We start from the raw sequence: 26,096 nt of genomic DNA, 5'->3' as shown, positions 1-26,096 counted from the left end.
TTTGTATCTTTAGTTTAACCATTCAGTTTATATTTTGGTTTTGGAGCTGCTATGGCAAGTTTTAACAAAAACATCAGACATAAGATAACCTGAAAATGGATAACCAGCATAGTGCTGAGATAAGTTGTATGGTCAAAACACAACGTTCAGGTCTCTGTTTTCCTAAAGGTAAATACTGGCATTGATACTTTAATTTGCCACTTAAGGACAGTATAGGACTTCCCCTTGTAAAGCTTGATTAGAGATGTGAAATGTAAACATGTAAGATTCTTCACCTTTTCTACTCCCACTGTTACTCACATTGTTTGAGCACACTGCAAGTTCCATATGTACCCGCATAAAAGGACTAGTTGTGCCAACAGCATTAAAACTATGCCATGCCACTGTCAGCTTACCTCAAAGGGGCTAATACCCTTCTTACTGCTTTCATTGCTGTCTGGTGTAAACCAGCAATGACTCAAGCACTGTATTTATACAGGTGTGCCGTTCAGTTAGAAGAAACACCCTAGAGGTGGGAGGCTTTTGTTTATCTTCCTTCCTAAGGAGCAGCAAAAACCTGTGGTTTAACATGTTTAAATTTGAGTCTTGAGAAAATTATTAAACTCTATACAGTTTCCCTCAGGGATGGATTCAAGGGCATGAATTTGTTTACTTGTTTTTTAAAGACACAGCTACTCATTCTGGTGAAATGAGCAGCGTTTCTCTTGAGTTTAAAATAAACTCAATGAAAAGGATATTTTTTTCTTCCACCTTGTGCTGAATTGGCTCTTGTAGGTAAATTGTTTGAATAAACCCTGCTTTTTGGATGATAATTGAGTGAGCATGGGGAATTTTGCCAGTTCCAGGTGTCTGAGAGATAGCAGAAAATAACATCTGTTCTGATCAAACAGCAGAAAGGCAAATTACAAGTCACTCCTAATAAATCTGGAGCATGAACATTAAGTAGAGAGTAGGAGATAAACATCAGAAATGATTTTTAAAAAGGAGAAATATGCTCTTTTTATTAGCTTAATGTAGCAAAGCTAAGCTGCTACATCCTGCTTGGTTATTTTATCATTTCTTCTGGCATACCTTACACTGTCACAGTTCGTCATTGTGGCTAAAACTCTCGCTTTCTCTGCACCATGTTCATCGTAAAAGCATCCAAGAAATTATGTGGCTACATACTGACATGCAAGAACAGCCTGTCTAGCTAGATTCCTAAGCACAAATTTTAAAAATAAGCAGAAGACAGAGGGCAATCTGCCAAGCATTTGCCAGTGCCTTGTAATGCATCTGTGACAGTATTTTATATAACCCTTCAATAATTATCTTTTGTATTTGAGGATACTTTGATTTTTTCTTCTCACCCCCCTCTTTACACTTCACATCCAGTTGCTTACACAGTGATGAGAAAAATAACTCTATAAACATGAGGCAAGTGCCACCCCTCCTGATCATGACCCAGCCCCTGGGTACCCAGAGAAGAATTCTTAGGCAGCAGACGAGGGGASAGAGGAAACAAGTTACTGCTTTTTATACAGTTCTGCACCAATCATCCCTCCCACCTCCAAGCCCCACCATAGTGTAGATGTATGAATTACTGCAGTGTAGCAATGATAGCAATTTATGTGACCCCAGCAGAGAAAAGAATTTAGAACAAGAAATTCAGGTACATTCACACTGACTGAGAACTCAGACCAGAGATCCTCTGTTATGTGAAAAGAATGTAATCCAAAAGAGAATTTAATCGCATCAATACATTAAGGTTTTTAAAAGAAGACAGAATCTGAAGACAAAAGAGCCCCTTACCAGGATTTGCTTTTTCTCACTTTCACATAAGGACCCTCTATCATTTTAGGGGAAGAAAGGGTGCAAATGCACAGTACCTGTGTAAATGGCTTTACTGTTTAAAGTTTGTCTAAACTGGACAGTTAAATCCATAGTCCCATTGCTAAAGATAAGACGCAAAAGATTCCAGAAGTATCTTCCATTGAATCCATGCAGACACACAGAGTACCGAGTATTACTTCCTCTGTGTACCTTCTTGCCCCAAGGCAGCTAAAAAAACCTTTTTATGGAAGTTGCATGGCATTCTTACCTGGCAGAACCAGAAGCCAGGGTAAAAGCACAGGCTCTTTATCTCAACCTGCAAAGGAGAACATTCCCTCTTTTTGTCCCAATAGTGCAAACATACTGACAAGTCCTTATTCACATAAGCATATTCCCAAATACAGCATAGCCACTCACAGCCTAAGAGCTACTCAGACGAAGGTAAGCAATAACAAAGTATAATCAAAAAATCAACATCCACGATCATGCCAATTCTATATTTACCACATTATTATATTAACAAAGCTTAGGGAGGATGAGGCTTACTCCATAAGCTACGCTTACATCCACATAGCCAGTAATTCTGCAATGTGTTTCATCGCTGGCAGCCATACAAAGGGCACTTTGGGCTGAATGGCTGACTACCCATGAATTCCTGTACAACTGATAAAAGTGGTAAACTTATGGCCATGAGGGACAGAGTTTGTAATGAAACCTTTACAATGTATGTATGTATGTATGTATGTATGTAAAATGTATGTATGTACAATGCACCTGTGTGCTTTTTTTTTGCTGTAGTCAACATTTCTTTTCCCATGTGATGAAGAAAATACCAATATTTTACCAGGTAATGCAAGCTTTTGCAAGACCATATCAGAAGCTTCTGTTTTCCTCTTCATCTCAAAACACAAATAGGAGCATTCTTTGAAATATATTTAGACTAAACTTTTTTTTTTTTTTTTAAGTGTTAATTGTCAGAAATGTTGCCAATTTGTTTTTAGCAGATGGTTTGCTATTTAATGACTCTAGGCAAGGTAGAAAAGCTTTAATCAATAGAATCAAAAGAAGTGTTGAAAAATTATATGCAATTTTACAAAAAATCAAAGGCATTTCCTACATATTGTCAAACAGACAAAAACATATTGACATGTTGTTATTGCAAGGAGCCAAGGAATTGTTTGACACATTATGACTACGTTAAAATTCCTTCTATGTCTTTTCAAGTTTTCAGGCTTGCTCACAAGCAAGAATTCTGCTCTTCCATAGATTTAACAATTCTCCAACAGTAGCTTATTTCTTAATTATGAAAAAAGAATCTAGTGCTGAACGATTAAAAATTTACTCTCAAGAGCTAGAACTTGCAACATAAAAAGCTTTACCTTTGCTTACTTCTTAAAATGAAAAATTAATAATGCGACTCCCCATTCACTCTGTGACCCTGTATTCTACATACTTTTACCACAACTCAATCATCCCGAATCAGGTTTCCACTTACAAGTGGTGAAACATGCCAGGTTCACTCTAGCCTTTAGCTAATTACTCAGTTTCTGCTAAGAGCACTAACAACTCTGAAAACTCAGTTCTAACACACTTCAGGCAATATCTTCTGTCCTTTGCATTCCCAGACTATGGTAGTCTGTTCCTTTTGCCCCCATATTGAGATATTACACAAGCATGCTCCCACTTGCTCTCATCAAGTTCTTACTTCAGTGCTTCTATTATCCTTTGTAAATTCTTTCTTTCCACATCGGCCTGTACATGGCAATGGCAAAGACCCTTCCCACCTTCAAGAGATGACCTATGATTCCTCAGTGTAGCTGTTCTGCACATAAGGAGAACTCTGGTTAGACCTTTGGGGCGCATAATGTTATTTATACATATACACATGTATGTGTATATACATATTATATATATATACACACATATCTCCATTTATTTACAAATTTTTTTTATCACTTACAACTTAAATGTAAATGGAGTAGTAGCGTTAGCACTATAAAGGTGTTTTTCAACCATTTTCATATAAGAAAAAATAAGCTGTTCTAACAAACCTTTTTATGTTGATAGAATTGCATTTCTATGAAGTATAACAATAAATCAGTGAGATGGAAAATGTTTCTACAGTCAAAAGTACTCTTGTTACAAAAGCTGCATTTAGGGCAATGAAAGCTGAGGGCAGGAATGATCTATTCAGACATAAGCCTTCCGGTACCATTTTGCTACTGCTTTTTCCTGTTGCTTCTTTTAGCGCATAAATTCACTAGTCTTCCTGGCATAACTTTCACAGCTTTATACATTACTTTGGAACTTGGGGTTTTTACATTTAAAAACTTTGAAATTCATTCTAAATTTATACAGCTTTACAACTGTGAAAAAATATTACTTAAACTTAAAATCTCTCATTCAGTTATATCCCAGTCGAATGATGTCATAACCCCTTCTGGCTGACATCCTGTTGTAAAGTCACAGGACACTAACTCTACAGCCTCTTGAAAGGCTCGGACAAGAAAGAAAACAATACATTATTGTAACATGGGAGACCAACGGTGATGCAACTTTGGCGACAGTAACTGTATTTTGCTTATTAAATTCTGGCTGTATGCAGTCTGAGTATTTACTGCACATTTCAGATTAAGAAGTCTGTTTTAAAAGACCTGTATATTAAACTAGATCAATTGGATTTAAGTCTTGAGTGTTTGAAAGCTAAATTTGGCTTTCATTTTAATTAATTCAGTTAAATACTTCTCATAACCTACTAAATGTTAAGCTGGTTTTGAAAGCAACAAGAATGTAAAAAGCTTTCAGAATAGAATCAGAAATGTTGCATTGCTTTTTCCCCCCCACTCAGTGTAAACTCTGTAACAATAGTTTCACTAGTTTCAGTAACACTAATGGAAAACATTGAGTTTCCACTCAATAACAGGAGTTTCATATTAACTAAAAAGGATAAAAAATTAATGTACTCTTATGCAGCCTTCAGTTTCTTCTGTACTCTCTCCTCCCTGATTCTCCTCATCCTCCAAATCCCTCTACATGAAGTGAACACATTTTCTAAGACAAAATACCATTAAAAAGTACAGTATGCTACTAGGCCTCAAACTCCCCCACCCCTCACATTAGCAGCTGAAAGCACAAGTAGAAGKGGGAAAATGTTGGCTTCATGTCGTGTGATCATGCACTATACACTGGTAAAGTTACAAATGGGTAGAACAAAGTGATTTTAAAAACTATGCTGTGCTCCCTTCTGCAAGTCTTATTCATTCTGGGCCCAGATTAATCCCAACAGGTGTTTTCTCTAACGAGAACTTTATTGCAATGATAATTCCATAACAGATAGTACAGACTCACAGAGTCTGCTGTGCTGGAGAAGTTTATCTGGCAGTTTTTATTTTACATAAGGTATGCCACAGTTTTTTGCCAGGCCTTTGACAAGTCATGACTTGATGCAGGAAGAAAAGCTTCAAAGGACTGTGATCGGCGATGAAAGTGGRGACAGGTATTTCACTGTACTAGCTGGATGATTCATGAAACAGATCTCTAGCTAGATTCAGGTTACATATGGCAAGTAACATAGTTCCTTTCCCAGCCTAAAATGTGTATTATTTCCCTAAAGTAAAGGCTACAACGGCCACTTTTCTATGAAGAAAAAGACAGAGGAATACTATCTCTTTTTCTTACATCCTTCAGAAAGCTGCTTATAGAAATCCCTTCCCCCCCCCCGATATCATCTGTGACAGCTCTTATAAAAGGAAGATGCAAATATTTGTATTTAAAATAAAGATTTTGGTTTAGGAGGTAGGAAATGGCAAAACCAAAACTATAATAGGACTTCCATCCCCTCACCCCTATCACTTACACAGAACGTCACTGAGACCAAGAATTTTCAAAAGGTACAACTATGGAATTAGGCAACTATGTAGTATTATAGATGCGCTAATTAAAACACGAGTTTTGGGGAGAGATATTTAACCTCATACTTCAGAGCTCACATCGGTTTCAATTTACTATCAGTCAGGCCAAAAACTAACATGGAAGAACAGACTTGGCTACTACACACTTAGCAGGCAAATGCCTGCTACAGGATTCACGCACTTTCTCTGAATAAGACAACAGAATACGTCCTCTCTGATCCATTTGAGCAATTCCTACAGGGAGTCAAACCTGCTGACACCAAGAATCTGTATAAATTTAGCCACATATCCATCTCCTTGGCCAAGCTTGTGCTGATCTTATCCACAGAGAGTAAGATCACTTCAAGGTAAGTGTTCCACTATACATTTGTACAGTTCCAATCACAAGACAGCTCAGATTGCAGATAACTGCCACAGTATTATTTGAAACAAAAAATATAGATTTTCACATAATTTCAGTAGAGAAAATAGTAAGAATTCAAATATGGATTTGAGAAGACACATTTTGGCATTTTAAAGGCGGAGGAGTCCAGGGTAGCAATGTGGACATCCCACCTTGATACTAAGGAAAAAAAATAGCAAGAAAGTATAATATTCTCATTTGTTCATTTTAAAGCCAGGCAGAGGAGATGCTGAAGAGCTACAATAATTACAGGCTTTGGCTCTTGGAATACTCTGCCTTTGCCTCAGGAAACTGAAGATATCATGATAAAAATAGCACCTTGGTTACAAAACACTAGTTGAGCAGAGAAAATTTATTAGGAAAACAGAAGCAATGTTGTTATGCAGAGAATACATCTGCAGAGCAGAATTGTATAACTGTAGTCAAAATAGATTTAATGGTAAAAGCAACATGAAGACAAGACATCAAGTCTCAGGCACCTAGCAGCAATTCCTGTGTCTACTCAATGTATCTGGTGGAATGGTGGAGTCCCACCATGTACCCTGTTGCTGAGCTATTTCTCAAGTTCCTAAAATAAAGAAGCCCAGAAGTGTTTCTGCACAGGCCGTAGTCGTAACACTGGAAGGCCAAGGGCAGCACAGAAAGATTCCTCCACAGTCTAGTATGAAAGAAGTACCATTGACCTCAGTCCATAATACAGCTTAGTGAATAAAACAAGGAAGACTAGAAGAGAATTTAAAATGCAAATGAATGAGGGAGAAACCTACCTTAAAAGGAAAATAGTATAGCAGACAAATGAAAAAGAATTTGTCCTAGAGGAGGCACAACAAGATATGAAGTCAGTTTTCACTTTTGCATCAGTCTGAAATTTAATTCCATTAAATAAGTGGTTTTGCTAGTTGGGGACCAGCAAATTACACCTATCAGCAGCATTCACACAATTTCTGCTCTGGACTTAAGGGCAATCCTAAGGCACTAGAGCACTCTGTACAAAGTCCAGTCTCCAGAACAAGCATAACTAAATTAACATAGCCTTGTGGCTGCAATAAATAAGGACAGCTGTGAAACACAACTAAACATGATTCGAGTCCCATTATGCCGCCGTCACACTCCGCACATTAACAGCCAACGAAGAAGTTCTGGGCTGTTTCAATGGCAGCTACAGATTTCCCATGCAGCAAGCATCCTGGGATAGGTAATTAAGCTTTCTTTGCAACTGCCACAGCTGTCTCAAGATCTGAGCCCAATACTTACTTTTAAAAATCATCACAGATTTTCTTTATGTATCCTCTTTAGCATTCAGATGGATAATACTAGATTATCGCATCATATTGTGGTTAATAAATGTTTTCATAATATAATTTTGATGACAAGACCTTTCTGCTGAGCACAAAACTAAATTTAATTGTTTCTGTGGTCTGTCACAGGCAAGGAAGCAAGGTTAGAAAGGCAGGCAACAACTTAATCCTTTTGGCTAGAAACAACAGAGAACCCACACAGCTCATGCCAGACTCAGTGACGGACAAGTGTTTTCAGTCTCTGTATTTACAATATAATGGAACAAATCATACTTTGTGCACATGTGCTTGAAGGTTCAGATCCTGTACTACTGGATGCAAAGTACCAGACTCTTTCATAAACACTCAGCTCATGCAAAACAATACTCTCTATCAGTCACAGACAAACAAAACACAGGATATGGTTCTAGGGTTTTGTCCTGTTCCCAAAACGCAGAGAATTAATATCATTAGTATGTAGCAGACAGCTCTCAAAACATACTCTTGATCTGTGTGCAGTAACACTCTTGCACTTCTTTCAGAACTACAGAAAACGTACCTTGCATACAATTCTATCAATCTTTTGGTAGATCCCAACCACCTACCATCAGTCAGCAGATCACAATCAATCCCATGGCCACAGTATCCTTAAGTGGAAGAATGGTTATTGCATTGGATTGTTAAGCCAGGTATTGTCACAGGAAGATGTGACAATGGAGCCAAGCTGATCTCTCACACAATACGTAAGACCCAATAACTATCTGTAGGTCTTGCTTTATATTTCTTTTTATGTTTTTTTGTTTGTTTGTTTTTTCATTTTGGTTCTATAGATAAAATGATTCACTAGTATTAAAATGGAAATAACTGCCTAATCGAAAACCAAGAGACCTAAGTTTGAATCTCTGCATAGCTGCAGGCTCCTTGTGTCAACCTGGGCAACATTTTCAAAAGTGACACCTACCCAGCATAAATAAAGCACTGAGCTGAGTCCAAAACCTTAAGCAGAAAAAAATCATCTCCACCTCCGTGCAGCACATAAATCAAAGATTACTCTTGTAGTACACAATCCACTCCTTCCACTGAAGCTGTGCCCTTACGCAGAGAAAACAAATATCAACAGGAGATGAACTTTTTCAGAGAGAAAAGACAAAATTCTCCAGCTTAGCAACTACAGAACTTGTGGAGGGCAAGAAGTCACAATTTCCAGATTCCAGATTCATTTTTTAATCTTTTGTCTGAAGACTTTCACGTGAACTACAGAAACTGTCTAGACTGAAGGCAACAGAATCCAGGTCAGTTTCCTTCCTAACTACAAAGCTCTCAGTTTCACTTTGTAGCCAAATTCAACTTCTTGTTTCCTGCTCAAAAGGCACAATCTCAAAAGAAAAGGGTTCATTTTCAGTCAGATCAGACCCCTAAATCAATTCACCAAACTGTGTTGATTGCTAGTGCACAAGATGAAGGTGAAGAGGTACAGCTGGGCACAGAGGGGAGAGGAGTGCCAGGACTTCTCAGCTTTAGATTGGTTATGGGTACCTTGGAATTGTATCTTAGTGTAATCCACTTATGAACACAAACAGTAGTTAACCATGTAGTCTAAATTCTAATGAAAACATTCACATGCTTTTGGTTCAAAAATCTCCACTTGCCTTTCTTAGGTCAGCCAGTTTATTCCATGATCCTATGGTTCAAATGGGACATGTAGCTACTGCTAAGCAACCATCACAAACAAATGTGTTCATATGGTCACGTAGAAGAAACATACAAACACTACAGAAGCAGAGCTTCCTAAAGTGGTCGTCTCTGTCTCTAATAGTTTTCCCAATGTAAGATTGCTTGTGTAAGAGAAAATTCTTCCCTCCTGCATTCCCTGCCCTGCTCACATAGCTTTTGCACCTGGCCCTTTAAATTTACCAGTTGCAAACAATTCCTTCACTAAAATAGCCATACCTGACTACTATTTTTCTCCTAGGTATGCCGGTTACATCATCCTACAGTTGTTTTCCTCTTACCATGAAATGGTACACTCTCAAAGCCTCTTGTATTATCTGTTACAAACTAAATACCTTAGTCTCTCTACAAAGATAGTTTCCTTCACTATTCACCATTCCTGAAGTTATTTGCTCCCAATGTCAATGCTACAGAATTCAGTATTTTCAGGAAAAAAGAAAATCCTAGTACTCCGAGAAAGCTTTTCTTCCACTTTCCACTTTCATTATGAAGCACTAATGTCACTGCTAATATAAGTAGGTTAGAGTTTTTGCTGTTGGTAAGCTTTTTCTTAAATAATTCTAATTTCAAAGCCTTTTTCAAACTGGATGATGAACAGCAAAAGTTTAGATTAATGAGAGATTTTTTTTGCTAATAGTACTGCCATTTTCACAGCATAAATCTTATGAATTAACAGACCAATCTAGCTAAAATAATCAGAAGAAAAAGAATTAATTTTAAGAAAGAGAATTTCATCATGAAAGAAGTCATCCTATCTCCAGTAATAAGACAGTTACTTTAATAAAGGCAGACTAGAACTCCTCTGTTTTGGCCATTGTGTCCTAGCTGTAGCAAAATAAATCCTTACTGGAAGAACCGCTGAGAATATAATTGTTAGGGAACTAAAGATATTAAAGCATGAAAAAATTATCTTTAATAATAAGAATTTTCAAGTTGTAGTCAACATGACCAACATCATTAAGTCTTCAGGAGATGGTCCTTAAACCTCCAGCAATGTTGGTAAATTTACAGTAACAGTCTGCTAGCTGAAATCACTGTATTAAAGTTTTCTTTAGTACACCCATCCCTAAGCATGGGAGAACATAAAAGTTAAATTCAATTTAATCTGCACTAACATGCAGTAACCTAGAGTGACTTGAGAAGTCACAGCCTAAAGAGAGAAAAGATAAAAAAATAAAAAGGGGATTTATCCCACATTCTTTATATACCCAAATAATTTCTTCTCTTGCAATTAGTTACATTAGGACAGCAGACACTTTTTGCTTGTACAGACACTGTGAATATAGAGGCCTTTGTAGCCGAGCAAGAGCTGGGGTCCCAGGGCTATGGTCTAGCGCTGTTCTGTTTCTCAGTAGAATAAATATACTGCAGCAAGTGATAAATATGCCTAATTGCTTTTGTGCTTGAGGGAAGTATGCTGGGTCGATTTCTCAATTAATTATTCCAAAAGGAAACTATCACAAGAATAAGAGACATGGTGGAGCAATCGTGTGAAAGCCAGTGAACCTGACTTGATGGAATTCTGGAGCGTAATCCTAGCTAACCAGGCTGCAAAGAATAGTCAGCTACACCAAAGCAGTGGATTTCATACTGCATACTACATGTTTGAGATCAATAAATAAAAGGTAAGTATCGAGAGCGGGATTTAGTTACCCAAACCTTTAGATGGCTAAAGTTAAGAATCTGGGTTAACTTAGTTCCCAGGTTCAATATATGCAATTCCAGAAGGCAATTCATTCCACCCTACACCTGTCAAAGATGCACAGAATGAATCTCACACTGGAGATCTCTCCTCCCCCTAACTGACCACAGATGACGACTAGATGTCTAACTATGGGATAACTAACATTAGCTGAAGTAAATCCACCAAGCAAATCATTCTAAGCAGCAGGTTGAGAGATAATACRTACATCTCCTCTCTAACAAAATTCCCCAAATCAGTCCACACAGTGCTTCCATTCCACAGACCTTCCATTTATGACAASAAATGCAGCAGCATGCAAAGATCAGAGACAAAATGACCACAACACAGGTATCTTAGTGATTATCTACTGTCTTAAAGAATTCAAATGGTCCAGAAAGGTACGGTGTTGTCACAACTTTAATATAAATACATTCTAAACACTTGTGYGTATGTTAAATGAGATTAGGTCCCTAGTGGATGAGAAAAAAAAGCAAGTTCATTTCATAGATTTCATAGTCCATAATCTTTTAAAATAATGTTGGAATGCAAACACCATCTGATTAAAACTAGGAAGGCTGAACAATGTAAAATGACATTGCGTAATAGGACAAACAGGATAGAACACGTGAGGGGTTCTAAGTGCTTAACCATAGCATAGCTTTTTAAGGAAAAGGTTCAACTCRGCATCTATCTGTGACAGTCTAAAGGTACGCTGCAGAAAACATTAACAATAATAAGGCAGCAATTTAATGCTGTTCCCCTTGTTGTTGTTACAAAATAAATATCTGATGAAGAGTAGCCTGTCGGCTCACATGATCTTCCTACTGCACATTCAACTTAGAGCAGTTCTTTAGTGACAGAGTAAATGCATGATGCATTATTAAGATGAATGATGCTGTGATCTGTCTGAGGCACTCTTGTATTGATTTTAATAAAATGAGATTTTTTTTTAAATCAGTTTGTTCCTTATGGATTTGACAGAACATACTGTTTTCAGATCAAATTGAGACAACTGATTTCAAACCCTACGTTGGAACCACAGACATGTCATTTAATACAATATTCATTAACCTTAGTCCTTTAAGTACACTTTCTGGTAATAAAGCTCAGAGTACAAAATGATATATTTGCCACACTCCTTTGTTAAACAAAAAAGACTGCATTTGCATAAAACTATCCATCTGGTCTCTTCCTCATTTTCTTTCACACATACACACACACACACACACACACACACACACACACACACAATCATCTAAAAAAAACCCACCCACTATCTGCAAACTTGAAAGGAAGTGGAAATTAAAACTTTCTCTCAATGGGTTGCCTGCTAGTATAAAATGTGTGCCTCCTGCTAAAGACATGGGGGGCGGGGGAGGAATCTTTTCAGCATTAATTTTGTAGCAACTCTTGTATAACATGCTCATAGGCTACAGGACCTAAATTAACATGGAAGGAGGAAGGGGATGAGTACCACACATGCAGAGCAGATACRGTTGAGGGCACCTACTCTTATTCCATTTCCAGAGCCCAGAAAAAGATCGCAGAGATTATTACCTTTCAACATTCACAGAACCATAGATACACAGAGATAGCAGGAATAAAAAGATCTGCAATATGTCAGGTACATATTTGTGTATCCAAACTTTTCCATTCTTTGCCAATGTAAGACCAGTACCCTTTCCATACTGTGTTTTCCAAACATAGGAAGTATGCATACTCTCATTCTCTCAGCTTCTCTCATCTGGAAAACTATTTCCAGTCTAATACTTTTCTTGCCATGAAAATATCTTATTTTTAAAAAATACACAGTTTAAAAAGCATTTTATATGAAGGCACTTCTTATATCCTCTCATTTCCAGGACACTTGATAAAACATTACAAGATTGGAACTTATATTCTAAAATAATTCCCAGATGGCATCTAATTAAATAATTCAATCAGAAAACAAATTCAAATGAAATATTAGCATAGTCCCATGTGTAAAATACTGCAGTTAGAGCTTTCCGGTATTTGCCGAATATCCTAAAGAATCTGATTATACCACCCTTGCTAATTTCATATCTGTTCAGCATTGCAGGACATCTGAGCTATTGACAACTCTCTCCGACACAAAAGAAAGAAGTGGCTCAAGCAGAAGTTTAATGGCAAGCTAGAGATAACTCTTATAACTAGTCCAGAACCATTATGGCAACTGGTTTACCCAGTTTATGGCAATGAATCCCAAACTCATGTCTTGAAGCTATCTTCAAGCAAAACCCGCTCAAGTTTAGGGGATTCCTTCCAATGACTTCAACAAGTTTTGCAGCACAGCCCTGAAGTCATAGCATCTTAGAGTACTAAGCAAAACCTGATTACAATAACAACTTATTCTGCATCCTCTGCCATAAAAATTCCTCATGGACCCCAGTTACTATGACATAGCAAGTACAAGCACAAAAAATTTCACTTTGGAATAATGATCTGTGTTTGTTTCTTTGTTTTCCTTTGTGTTTTGGGCGTCTTTTTAAGGGCAAGTGGTTCCAGTAAACTACAAGAACTTTGTTAACTTTACATTTTTCCCCTAAATACATTTTAGCACTTATTACTAAAACTGTTGACCTAAATATTTTTAGAAGACAGTCTTCAACTTTCATATTAAATTTTATTTTAAAAATATTTTCTGGTCACAAAAAGTCACAAAATAAATTTATGTTCTAATCCATGCTATACTCTACCCTAATAACCTTTCTATACTACTCTGAGGACAACCAAAGACTGAAGTAACATGCTGATACGAACACTTACTTTCCTTGAAAAAAATATTAAGATTGTTAGGGCATCACACTGACAAAATCAAAGGAGCTAGAAGGAGTTATGCTCCAAATCTGTATGGAAAGTCAATGTAATTCATGCATCTAACTCTTACAGGGCCTTTTGAAAAAATCCTTGCCTTCATACATGCTTCCACAGTGCACTCCACTGGCACACAGACAAAAACAAATTCCCTTTTCAAAATTCATTTCAGGAATCAGGATAACTTCTCTCATGCAGTCCCCGAGTTTAAAACTTGCAGGCCCCCCTATCACTCATCTTCCAGAAAGAAGAAATGTTTTACTAACATACTCAAGATGACAAGACTATCCAACAAAAAGGAAGCACATACATATTGAACAGTGATATGTCATATTTTTAAAAATGTTAGTACAAGTCACAATGGAGTAGCTGGCCTTTAACAGTCCTGCAGTCATACTTGTGAGCATTGCTAGGCAGGGGAAGCTCAGTACGTATGTGATCAGTCACCCTGCCCACTCCACCATTCTTTGTAGTCCCAGAACACAGAAATCCAGTTGGCCAAAGCTGCCTGGAAGCAGGCGACATTTTGTGTACTGGTGATAAGTATCATTTACCAGATGGTTTGCTCAATCTTGGCAGACTTAAGATACATACCAGAGAGGCTAGACTTGGGATTTGAACCTTCAGTAGAGCTTATGCAGAAGCAGCAAAAGACAGTCCCTTTAGATTTTGCAAGAGATCTCATTTACCCTGCCCCCAGCCTCCTTAGAATCCTGCCCACTTAACAGACTGAGGGAGGGACTGTTTGATGCCATGTGGAAGATGAAAATTAAAAGGAAGACACTAGTTAAACATCACCCAGAAAAGCAAAATAATGTAAAATCCCAAACACCCAGGAAATAATAATCTTCCCTTCCTTCCCCCTTTTGCCCTTCCCCTGGAGCTCCCCTCAGTAGCAGATCAAATTAAAAAGGCATTACACAAATGAGAGACTGTCCCAGTTATAATCCCAAGGGGCTCTCGGCACTACAGAAGCGCTGGGGAAAAACCTTGAGCACACCCGAACACACACAGACTCTGCACGGATTAGCACCCTCAGGCTCGCAGGGGGAGGGGAAGAAAAATTCCCCTCGCAGCAACCCATTTTGGAAGAGAAAGATAATACCAGTGACGGCAACAGCAAGACCTGAAGAGGCTCCTCTGCCCTTCATGCCGAGCCCTCCCCACGGAATCCCTACTTTAACATGACACAGACACGCACAGAGCTGAGGTCAGGTTTATTAAAGCAACAAGCCGAGCCCAGCCCGGTGGGGCTGCCGCCGGTCGAAGGGCCCGGGTGCTGGGGCCAAGGCGGCCCAGGAGCCCTCTCCGCCGTCCGGTTCACACAGCCCCCGGGCACAGCCGCTCTGCGGGCACCGCTKCCCGCCCCCCCGGCTCGCCACCCCGCGCGGAGGCCGACCTGGGAGGAGGGAGGGGATCGCGGCCGGTCCCCGCACGCCGCCGCGGCGCCTCTCGCCAGGCACCGGCAGGGTCCGCCAGGGACCTCCGCACGCACCGCAGCCTCCGCGCTGCTCTTCCGGGCTGAGGAATGGCTCTCCCCCCACGGCAAGAGGAATGGCTCGCACACACGCCCCCCCAAACGCGGCGGGAGCGGGTGGGAGGTCTGCGCGCGGAAAGGAGCGGGGTGGGGTGAGGAGGGAAAGCAAGCGCGGGTAAGGTGGTACCTTGTATGTGCTGCTTGATGACATTTTCCAAATGGTCCAGCCTTTCTATAATCCTTAAAGTGTCCCCTTTGTCTTCCTCTAACTTTTTCTCTGAGATCGGCTCCTGTACTTTCACATAGACACTGGCAATGTAGTTGGTGACCCAACCCACGTACAGCAGGCAGATGATGTTAGTCATTCCACTCAAAATCACGCAAGTGGACACTAAAGTTTTGGTTTTCCTGGTGCACACCATCCTGAGATCCCTCCATATAGCTCCAAAAATCCTGTGATCCAGAAAACAAAAATAAAGTGCGATGAAAATAAATCCTTTCCCCCCTTTTCCCCAAAACGGATACCACTCAGAAGTCAGTAAATTTCCATGCAAAAAGTTCTCTGATCCACAGAATAAAAATATTTCTCGCCTACCTAGAAGGAGAGGTGGGGGTGGGGAGGGCTGATACTTAGAATCCTTGATTTTAGTACATTAAAATAGCTGAAACTTTGCGATAGCAGTACGAACAGTGAACCAGCAAGGCGTGTCAGCCTCCCCACTGGCTGCTGGGCTTAGGCACCAATTCTTGCCATGGGCATCAAAGACGCGAGCAGCCAAGTGCCCAAGTGCTGCAAACTTTGTTCCCTCCAACGCCGCTTCCCATTGCCACCGGCCACCGCTCCAGAATCAGACCTTGGAAGCAGCCTGCAGGAGAGTGGGGCTCGCACGGCCCGGGACTGACAAGCCGATCCTCCAATGAAGAGCCTGCTCTGCACGGAGGTTGCTGGCATCACCGTATGGCCGACGGGGTCCCGCGCGGGGCGGAGCCACAGCGGGGCCCACCTGCTCCTGACACACACACACGCCGGCGGCCCCTCCACCGTGCTGCAAACTAGGGAGAGAGGGCGGGGACGGCTGCCTTGCTGCCTTCGTGCTATTTCTGTAGCTGGCTGCAAGGAATGTCTAGCCCAGCTAGGAAGCAGCCGCCCGTTCTGCGTTTGCTGCTTAGGTGAACGCTCCGCTGCTCGGCTGGAGAGAGCAGCTGCTATCATTAAGATACACCAGAAACTCATCCATTTATCAGGTGTGTGTGTGTGAAACCAGAGAAATTCCTTTGGCTCCTTGAAGCTATTGGTTCCACAGCTACAGATACCCAATAACTACCCGCTATTAGTATATGCTTGTCTTTTATCCTGTTTGAGCGCATTATTAGTATATGCTTGTCTTTTACATCTTTTATCCTGTTTGTGTTCTTCCCCCCCTCCAGGTTTATATTATTAATAGCTAATTGTTGTTTGCATCCACACCAGCAGCCCCCAACATCTATCCATCGCCTYACTGACTTCCACATGAATACAACACAACAGAGGATACCCTCTCCTGAATCAGCTTCAGTATCGGAGACCATATTAATAACTCACAATTTAGTTCATCATATTCATGCTGCTTTCCTCTTCATCTCACCTCTTGCATACGCTTTTAGAAAAATACTAAGAAGGCAAGAAGGCAAATTCCTCTCAATATGAAATCCCACTGACTTGAAGAAAAATATAGTATAGATGATCTTCTCCATTCCTATTAAACAAGGATTTTGTACCAAATAGCTGACTTTTACAAGATCATTTTCGTTTGATAGTCTCAAAACAGAAAATGAACATTAGCATGAACAGCATTAGGAATAATAAGGCAGCTAATTAACATACTAAAAATATTTTAAATACTTATTACCCAATGAAAACAAGAAGTAACAAGTGCTGTGGGTCATAGTGTAATTTTGCATTTGCAGTACATACAAATCTATTCTGCTACATGAATCATACCCAATAACTGAGATTAAACAACGGTTATCTTGTTTACATGCAGAAAGCTCAGCAGATACCAGGACTTACTGTTCTGAAGCATGCATGTGTGAGTTTTCAAACCCTGCACTATCTTGAATTTACATTTTAGTATTGTAACACAAGTAAATATAGATGATTTGTCCTAGGGTTTGGGGTTATTGTTTTTTAACAAATTAGCTACATCATAAGTGAGACCCAGTATTCAAGAGGGAAGGCAGACAACTGTCCTGGCAAAAGTCAGATTGACCTCTTTCTTTCCACCAGCTGATACACCACAGAACTAGTAACAACTAAGGAGAGTCAAAGACGGGCAAAACCAGTGTCTATAAATTACATAGTAAACTCTGCTAATGAAGCTCAAAAAACAAACTGCCTCCTCAATCTTGGTTCTAAGCCTCCCTGAAAACTAACTACTATTTCAGTCAATTTGTAAGTATTTCCCCAGTGACACACTAAAGGAGGGTAACATGACAGAACTCATTTGGATATGAGTTAATATGACTTGAGGTATTTGAATGTGAAAAAGAATATACATTTACTATTGAGAAAAAATTATTTTAGTAACATAGAAAAACTTGCAGGACAAACCAGTCACTGCAGTCAATGAACAATTTCAAGCTTTATAAAAGGCAGTACACTATACACTAATACAACTCCATCACATTAGTCAGTGATCCTGCTTGGTCTGTGATGAACATTTGTCTGTAACATCACTTATTTCCCTGTCTTTGTACTCCAGTGTTACAGCTTCACACCCAGTAGCAACAGTGAGCAGTAAATGTGTATCACTGAAGTCTTAAATTTAATGGTGCTACCTAGACTTGCTATAATCTTTGTCAACTCCATCCGTACTCACAAAATACAAACTCTTCAGCACTGGCAGTTTAGGCAACATCCAAGATTTGGCCTTAGACTTCACAATTTAAAGCAAAACTGATCTGAAATCTACCCAAATAAGGGACAAGTAATATCCATTACCAAGCAAGTTATATTTTCTACAGAGGTTTATATAATATTAACAAATGACCAACTGCTTTTATGAACAAACACAAGTAATATTTTTTACTAATGACTGTCAGCACATTCATGAGTGACATATATGTTCTAAAAAAGATGACCAACACATTGCTTATAATGGCACATAATTAACTTTTTATTACAGTATCTATTAATATTTCATTAGCCCATTGCTCCCAACAGTTTTCTGATCATGTTTACCATAGTTTCATTTACAGTTATATTCTCCTATTACCAATGCTGCACTCCTCAACAGCAGAGTGTCAAGCTAGTGTTAAAACTCCATTTGACTTTGGAGCAAAACCTCCAGATGCTTTAAGACATTAAAAAAAAAAAAAAAAAAAAAGCCTTTCATGTCTCTGGTAATAAAATTCTGGACTGGTCTCTTTAAAAGGACTTTTTAGTTTACACAGCTGAAGGTATCCAGGTGTACACTATTTTGAAACTGGCCACTTACTTCTGCCACTTCAATTTATTGTATAGTATCACAATCCAGATTCGAGACCCTATTGGCAAGATATTATACAAATGCATAACCATTCTTTTTTTAAAATCTAATTAGAAAAAAAACAGGAAAAGGAGCAATAAGAGAAAAGCAAGGCTGCCAGTCTCATGTTATATCCAGGTACAAAAACCACAGGCAGATTAGGTGACAAGAAAACTAAATGGTTCTTTTTTTGAGCACTTAAGATATGGGGGACCACAGGGTCTATGAGGTTTGTTCTCTTAAATCACACTGGTGTTTTTGAAAGTTCTATTTCAGGTGTTTAAGTGCAGAGGCAGTATGATCTATTAGGTGGGTCACCAAACTAGGTGTCCGATTTTATCCTAGCCCTAATACAGATCTGCCATGTCATGCTGGGCAAATTATTTCACTTCTGTTTCTCTCTAAATAAATGGAAAAAATAATCTCTTAACATGTATATTGCCCCCACCCCCAGTACTGTAATAGGACACAGTTTCAATCAATGCAGAGGAAATATTAGCCTGATAACCTAGTAAAGACAGCCACCACTTGCATTGAAGTGTTCTCTAAGGAAAGTCATTGAACTAGCCTTTCTTACCTGTCAATCCAATTCAAGGAAGGATGGAAAAAAAAAAAAAAAGATACGCTTAGGAACTACATTTTCGGTGCCTTTTGATGCAGACTAGAACATTTTTAGTAGTAAGAGACCAGTAATGAAGTAATTCAAGAAAACAGTAGTGAAACACATCATCAACAGTATTTACATCCCATCTACCAAAACAGGTTGCTAATGTCTTGTTAGAAATCAATGGACAAGCATAACTTTTTTACATTATTTCTACCATATTCTATTGAAATTCTTAGCTGAAATCCTGTCCGTTTTATGGAGACATAATCTTATTATCTAGTTTGAATAGATTTTCTTCCATTATTCCTTCCCCCTCCCCCACGATGATCACATCTCTGTTTGGAAAGATAATACGTTTACATTCTGGAGAGAGAGAACCAAATAGATGACCAAATAGAAAAGTAAGTCTGAATTACCCTGAATAGGTAATAATTTTGACACTGTGATGAAGTAAAAACTATCCTTCTCTTGAACACAGGAACACAGATCAACCCCTTCAGCTGATCAGCTCTTCCCAACAGTTCAAGTTGTGAAGCTGTCACTTTAGCTCCTAAACAGAGGGAGGTTTCTGTATTTTAAAGGTAAAAGTCATGAGTTCAGTCCCCAGGGAAGTGATCTGATTCACTTTGGTATGTATTGTCCCCAGTCATCTCTCTCACCACATTTAAACCAGTTTCAGAACTTGCATAAATTATAAGACAACATATGTGGGTATTGCAGAGATGCCTTTGCAGATTCTGGAGCAAGAGATTTGTTCTATGGATGTTGTAGATAATGAACCTGAACTAAATGCAAAAAACCCAGGGAAGGAAAATATGAACAAAAAGCTGAACGAGTGAAATATACAGTGGAAGAAGGAAACGGAAAAATAAAAATCTCTTTCTTCTTGTTATGTTGGGATGCATTATCATGATCTTTATTCCTCTAGCATTTTTTCTCTTCTCCATTCCTCTTCCTTTCCTTCATGCTTTTCGGGGTCCACATCTGCTCTCTTTCTCTTTCATTATTCCCTGTCATCTTTTCCCTCTCCCATTTAAAAATAACTATTTTTAAGTTTACACTAGTTACCAGTTTGACACAAGTCACCCTTTGCTACGTTTTCATGAACCTTCACTTCATTTTGGCCACACAGGACTTCTCATTTTTCACTGCTCAAAGACTACTCAAAGTATCAAGTACAGCGAAATTCAACCCCATACCACCATGCTGCAATCTCTCAAGGAGCAAAGGTAATGTGGTACTCAACTCACAGACCTTCAATGGCATTTGGATGACTAGTATCCATGAGGTATCATTTCAAAATCATTCATCTAGCACCGAGAGCACAAATGCATTTAAACATCTGAAGGCAGGGTGTAAAGAGGATAGGGACAGACTCTTTTCAGTGGTGCCTAGTGACAGGATGAGAGGCAACACCCACAAACAGGAAATTCTGTCTGAATCTAAGAAAAAACTTTTTAACTGCGAGGATAACTGAGCACTGGAACAAGGTTGTCCAGAGAGGCTGGAGTCTCCATCCTTGGAGATATTCAAAAGCCATACAGACAGAGTCCTGGGCAACCTCCTCTAGGCAACCCTGACTGAGCAGGGGGGTTGGACTAGGTGATCTCCAGAGGTCCCTTCCAACCTCAACTGTTCTGTGAATATCTTGTTTCTAAACAGTGATATCCTATCTCCAAATAGTGCCTAGCTCTGAACATTTAGGGAGAAGAACAGGGTAAGTATACTATGATGTTTTGCCTGGAAAAGCATGAAAACATTTAGTGGCTTAATGACTTTCAGTGTCAGATGCTATAACTAAACAATTGTTTGCACTAGCTACCAATACATCTTTACTTCACAAATTAATGTAATCCCTTTTTGAAACCATACATTCTCATATTCCCCCAAAAAGTGAACCATCGCTTTCTAGTCACCTTTCTATCTGTGCTTTTACAGACCTATCACATTCCTTCTTAGCCAGTTCTGAGTTTCACATATGTAATCTTCTTCTCACAAGAGGGGAATTCCATATTTTGATTATTCTTATCCTTTTCTACTTTCAACTTTTTTTTTTTTGAGATGGGATGACATGACTTACAGCCCAGATTTGATACACAATTTCAGGTTTTCCATGTTGTTCTCAGTTCCTTCCTTTATAATTCCTAACACTGTTAGCTTTTTGACTGCCCCTAAGCCCCAAGTTAACCCTCTCAGAGAACTAGACACAAAGATCTCTGCCCAGTAACAATAAATAAAAAGCCCAATAATAACTAGGTGTAGCTTCATATGTCTTTCTAGGTATAGGCTACCTCACATTTTGCTATTTCACCAACTTGTCATTCAGTGCCATGACTTCTGCCATCTTTTGCAGTTAGCTTTAGAACTAAGCGAATAATTTGGTTATCTTCACTATTTATGCCCTTTTATGAGCATGTCTGCATATGATGAACAGTGTAGATCCTAACAACCCCTTCTAGTAACAGTCTTTTTGAAAACTAATGATTTCTTCCTTTTCTTTGTTCCTTCTGCCTGAAGCAGTTCTTGATGCATCAGTGGAGTTTTTCCGCATTCATGACAGGCATCAAGAGCCTTTGGAGAGGAAACTCACAGGAAGCAGGCCAAATACTAATATTTAATTTAAAATTAAATCTAGCACCAACTGGACCACCATCATCCACACATTTGCTGACATTTCAAAAAACTCTAGTAAATAGATGAAGAGTGACTTCCTTCAGTTGCTCGTAAGAAGAACACTCCTATTTATCTAGACAGAATTCAGAAGCAAAATCTACAGGAACAGGGGGGAAAAAAGAGGATTACATGTTTTTAGGCTTCTTATAAGGAAAGTTTTTCTTTCTAGAGGCTCAAAACTTCATTTTATTTCAGAGGAATGGGGACACTGAGGTATTCAGAAATCTTACAACAGAATCTCAGGTAATACAAACTATTATTGAGTTTAGGGGCAGAACCTCAAAAGTGACTGAAAACTCAAAATGAAACCCATAAAGAGAACACAATATTAAAGTAATTGTCCTTTTTAATCTGAATTGATTGTTAGAGCAAATGGATGACTTTTGTAGGCTCAGTTAATTGCTTATCCAGAAATCATAAGGAATGCAGATGATTCTGGTTTACTGGTTTAACAATAGGTAGGAGAGACAGCCTCAAAGTGTAACGCTAGTGAAAACAAATGTTTTAATTCTTCCCTTTCCCAATCAACATTATCCCAGTCTTTTAAAGATCAGTTTTGGTTAGCTGTCCTTTATCCAGTGGCTACAGAGTAGACTGCAGAAGACCCTCTGTTGATATTCTTTTGCCAAGTTCACATCCAAGCATGTAATTCAGAGGAAATATAGATACTATACTTTGAGATTGCTGAAACAATTTTCTAGAATAACACATTATTTCATCAGATACTGCAGCCACAGCTTAAGCAAACCAACAATTTACATTAAAATACCTAGACTATTTTAGAAATTCATTTAAGTGGAAGAAAAATTCTTCAAATAATTTTTTTTAGGATTTGATGGTATCTAGGAGTAAACCTTCCTCTGATCCACTGCATTAAAAAATATCCTTAAAAAAAAAAAACACCCTTGTGCCTCTTTTAAAGAAAACTGACTCAACAAGAAAGGTTTCACTGCAAGTTGATGATCTAACAACTCTCACAGTATGAGATGAGATGGAAATTTTCATTTGATTGGGCCTGGAATGCCACACTGGTCTGTGCTGCAAGAATGTCCAATAAAAGTAAGCAGAATATTAATACTACCAAAAAAACTCTTTTTCTTTTAGAAGAGAGGAATGCTTACAAAACTTCTCTAAGTGAGCCAAGAGGAAGCCTGCTAAGCAAGCAATGGCTTAAAGCCAAGAGTTATTTCAATAGCAACTAAACTWCCCAAAAAAGGGGGGAGGAGGGAGAAGGGATGGACTGGAAGATGAATTTTGCTCATTCAGTATGTGATTCAGAAGTTTATATATTAACAGTCTTTAGTCCTTCATGTGGTGCTCCTGATTTTAGAACTGAACCAGACTATATCAAGGAATAAATAACTTCAGGCAACTCATGACTTTTTAACTTTAATAAAGGGAAGGTTGGTAGCCATAAAAAAACATTTTTAAGAATCTCACATGCAGTTCCAAAAAGACTTTTTCCTCACTAAATAACAGTATTGCAGATGGTACACATTTGAGTCATACGTGCATACCCTTTTGATGTGCAACAGTCACATTCCTTGCATTTTGTTCACTGGAATACATATGTTCTATGTCCTTTGGCATTAAAAAAAAAATAATAATAATAAATAAATAAAGCACACCCCTTCCCATGTTACAACTGTTCAATAAAGTATTGAGTTACAACACAGCAGTAAAGTTCATTTTTAAGGCAGTCCCTTATTTCCGACCATCATCCTGGGGTGGGTTTGTATAACTTGCATCTTCCAATGGAAGATCAGAAAAACACAATCAGATTATAAGCACAATGGGCTTCCACAAAACCACTGGCTTCAGTATGCTTGCATCAGTTAAAATAAATCCTAGTTTACATTTTCAGAATCTGCAGCTCACAAAGCACCTTACAAACATAATTAATTAAAACCTATAGCATTCCTCTGGGAACAGACAGCAAATATTTCATCTATTACAATTGTGGAGCCACAAATCAAAGCATGTCACTATTCAACACAAGACAGCAACATTTAAAAAGTTTAACACAGGAGATTAATATGCTTCGCCATGTTGGAGGATGGTAACACAAATCTCAATGCTTACTTGATTCAGACCTAGACCAAAGCATTAGTATTTACTTTTATTTAAGCATCCCCTACTTAGTCTTCCTGAAAATCAGGTCTTCCATATGTAATACCCGGCACAATTAGGAGCACAGAGACCCAAATACTAGGCCAAAGGAACAACAGCCTTTGAACACTGACTGAAGAGAAGGTAACTACCCACTGAAAAGCTTCCTGTAGTCCGCTACGCAATTTGGAGATCTTCCATCAAACAATGACTCCAGCCCCATCAGACATTGGTTTGGAAAATGAAAACAGCATAACATTAAGTGAGTGTTACTGCTATAAATAAAAGGTGACCTGAGGGACCTGGGCTTAACCAAATCTCTGACTGGTCCATATAAATCAAGTTTTCAATTACTAAAATAATCAAAACCTATCAGGCATTAGCAATGGGATTTAACAAACCTTTCAAGCAAGCTGGAAGCAAAAAAGTAGCAGTAACTTTTATAGACCTACCATATGTTTTTGAGTGTAAAGAATTGTAAGCTGATTTAAAAAATAAAGGTGAAGTAAAATAATTTGGCACTCCTATCATGATGAATGGAGCAGCATTTTCACTAAGATTTCAGTTAGTAGATTAAATGATTGAGCATAATTGAAACATGATTGAACACGTATGCGTGAAAAGGTGGAAAAAAAGCAAAGAGGATGAGAATTTTGGAAAGAAAAGTTACCATGTGGCTGGGAATATTGCAGAAACTCTGGATGACAATTTAGGTGCTTATGAGTTATTTGAAGCTGAGGAGAATGTCACTATGCTGTACTTTTGTGGGTTGATGGAACTATAGGTAGAAATAAAATGTTACTACATACTTTGGGAGATTTCCGGTTTAGAAGCTGGCTTCAAATAGAGTTAATTTTGGACCCTCAGAGTTACATTTGTTGCCAGGTGTAACATTATTTACAGCTCAATTTACAGGTTGAATTTTTATCAGCATAACACAAAAAAAATCTACAGTTTAGACCAAATAAAAGCCACCAAAACATTTTGTAATTGACACCTAACAGTTTAAGTAACCCACAGCTTTTTTTCTAGTGATCTTACAATTAGAGGAAGATTACAAAAATGCTCAGGCATTTTTCATTGAAGAACTGCAAGTTAGAACTCCCCCCTTTCACCCCCAAATGGCTTCACCCTTCCTTGTATTGTCCGTTTTAGTGAAGTTCAAAACTAAACAGGAGTCACGTCATTATGTTTACTGTTTTTTTCTTTGCCAAATTGATACTGGATGTCAGAAAAACATAATACTATTTATTCCTTTACTGGTCTTAAATAGCCTGTATGTTAAGAAAGATCTTTTTGTTTTATAAAATCACCTACTTTTACAAGACTCAAGACAGGAAAGGGCATGAATTTCTATTTGCCTCTGCTAATGCCAGCTCAAAGGGTTTCTGGTCATGAAATAAGTCACCACCAATGAGCAATACTACAGGGTCCTCTAAAAAAGTAAGCACCTGAATTTCCCTGCGTAGGTTTCCTGTGCAGTTTACCTTTCTGTTCTTAACAGTCTTTGCTTTGTACATTGTGGCACAGTCCCTTCCAAACTCATTTCTGTCCAGCAGAGAACATCCAGAAAAACATCACTGGTTCATGGAGTCCAGAACAGAAAGCAACAGCTCAAGCAACTACTGTAATCCTTCCTGTTATTTAAATACCTAACACCACATTCTGAGAATGAAAACAATTGCAGAATGACTTTATCATGGAAATTTCATGAGCAAAGGAGGTTCAGAAGTTTAAACTTATGCACTAGCTCTAGACTGCTAATCAGAGGAGGGAATTAGAAGGTGTCAGTCAGCAAAAGGAATCGGTATAAGAATTTCGGAGCTCTTTAAGAGTCATATTTTTTGAGCTACTTCCAAATAGTTCACACAAAAGAGCCATTAATTTAGTTCCTTAAGTTCCATAGCTTTAATGAATTAAATGGAGATTTTTAAAATCTAAGAACCTGCCCCACTATTAATTAATTACAAAGTCATTGAGGATATTTGAGTAATTATTGTTCAGCCACAGAGTTGGTACCCAGACACTTTAAAGACTGCTGCAGCTTGTGTTAGCCAACCTAAGCTGAGTA

The 26,096-nt window shown here is 38.5% G+C and overlaps 1 protein-coding gene across 9 annotated transcripts in view; it reads right to left on the bottom strand.

Annotated features, from left to right (window-relative positions):
• The window catches only part of GALNT18 (polypeptide N-acetylgalactosaminyltransferase 18), a 346,024-nt gene that overhangs the window by 235,324 nt on the left and 84,604 nt on the right, over positions 1-26,096 (bottom strand). For all 9 annotated transcript variants that reach the window (XM_026082494.1, XM_026082495.1, XM_026082493.1 and 6 more), the window contains one exon: positions 15,318-15,583. In XM_026082494.1, coding sequence (XP_025938279.1) covers positions 15,318-15,552 — 235 coding nt within the window. In that variant the 5' untranslated portion in view covers positions 15,553-15,583. The remainder of the gene's footprint in view (positions 1-15,317; positions 15,584-26,096) is intronic.

The sequence above is a fragment of the Apteryx rowi genome, unplaced genomic scaffold, assembly GCF_003343035.1.
Source record: "Apteryx rowi isolate R43461 unplaced genomic scaffold, aptRow1 scaffold_58, whole genome shotgun sequence".
Lineage (NCBI taxonomy): Eukaryota > Metazoa > Chordata > Aves > Apterygiformes > Apterygidae > Apteryx > Apteryx rowi.
Note: the sequence above shows the minus strand (reverse complement) of the source record. Positions and strands in the feature narration are given on the sequence as shown.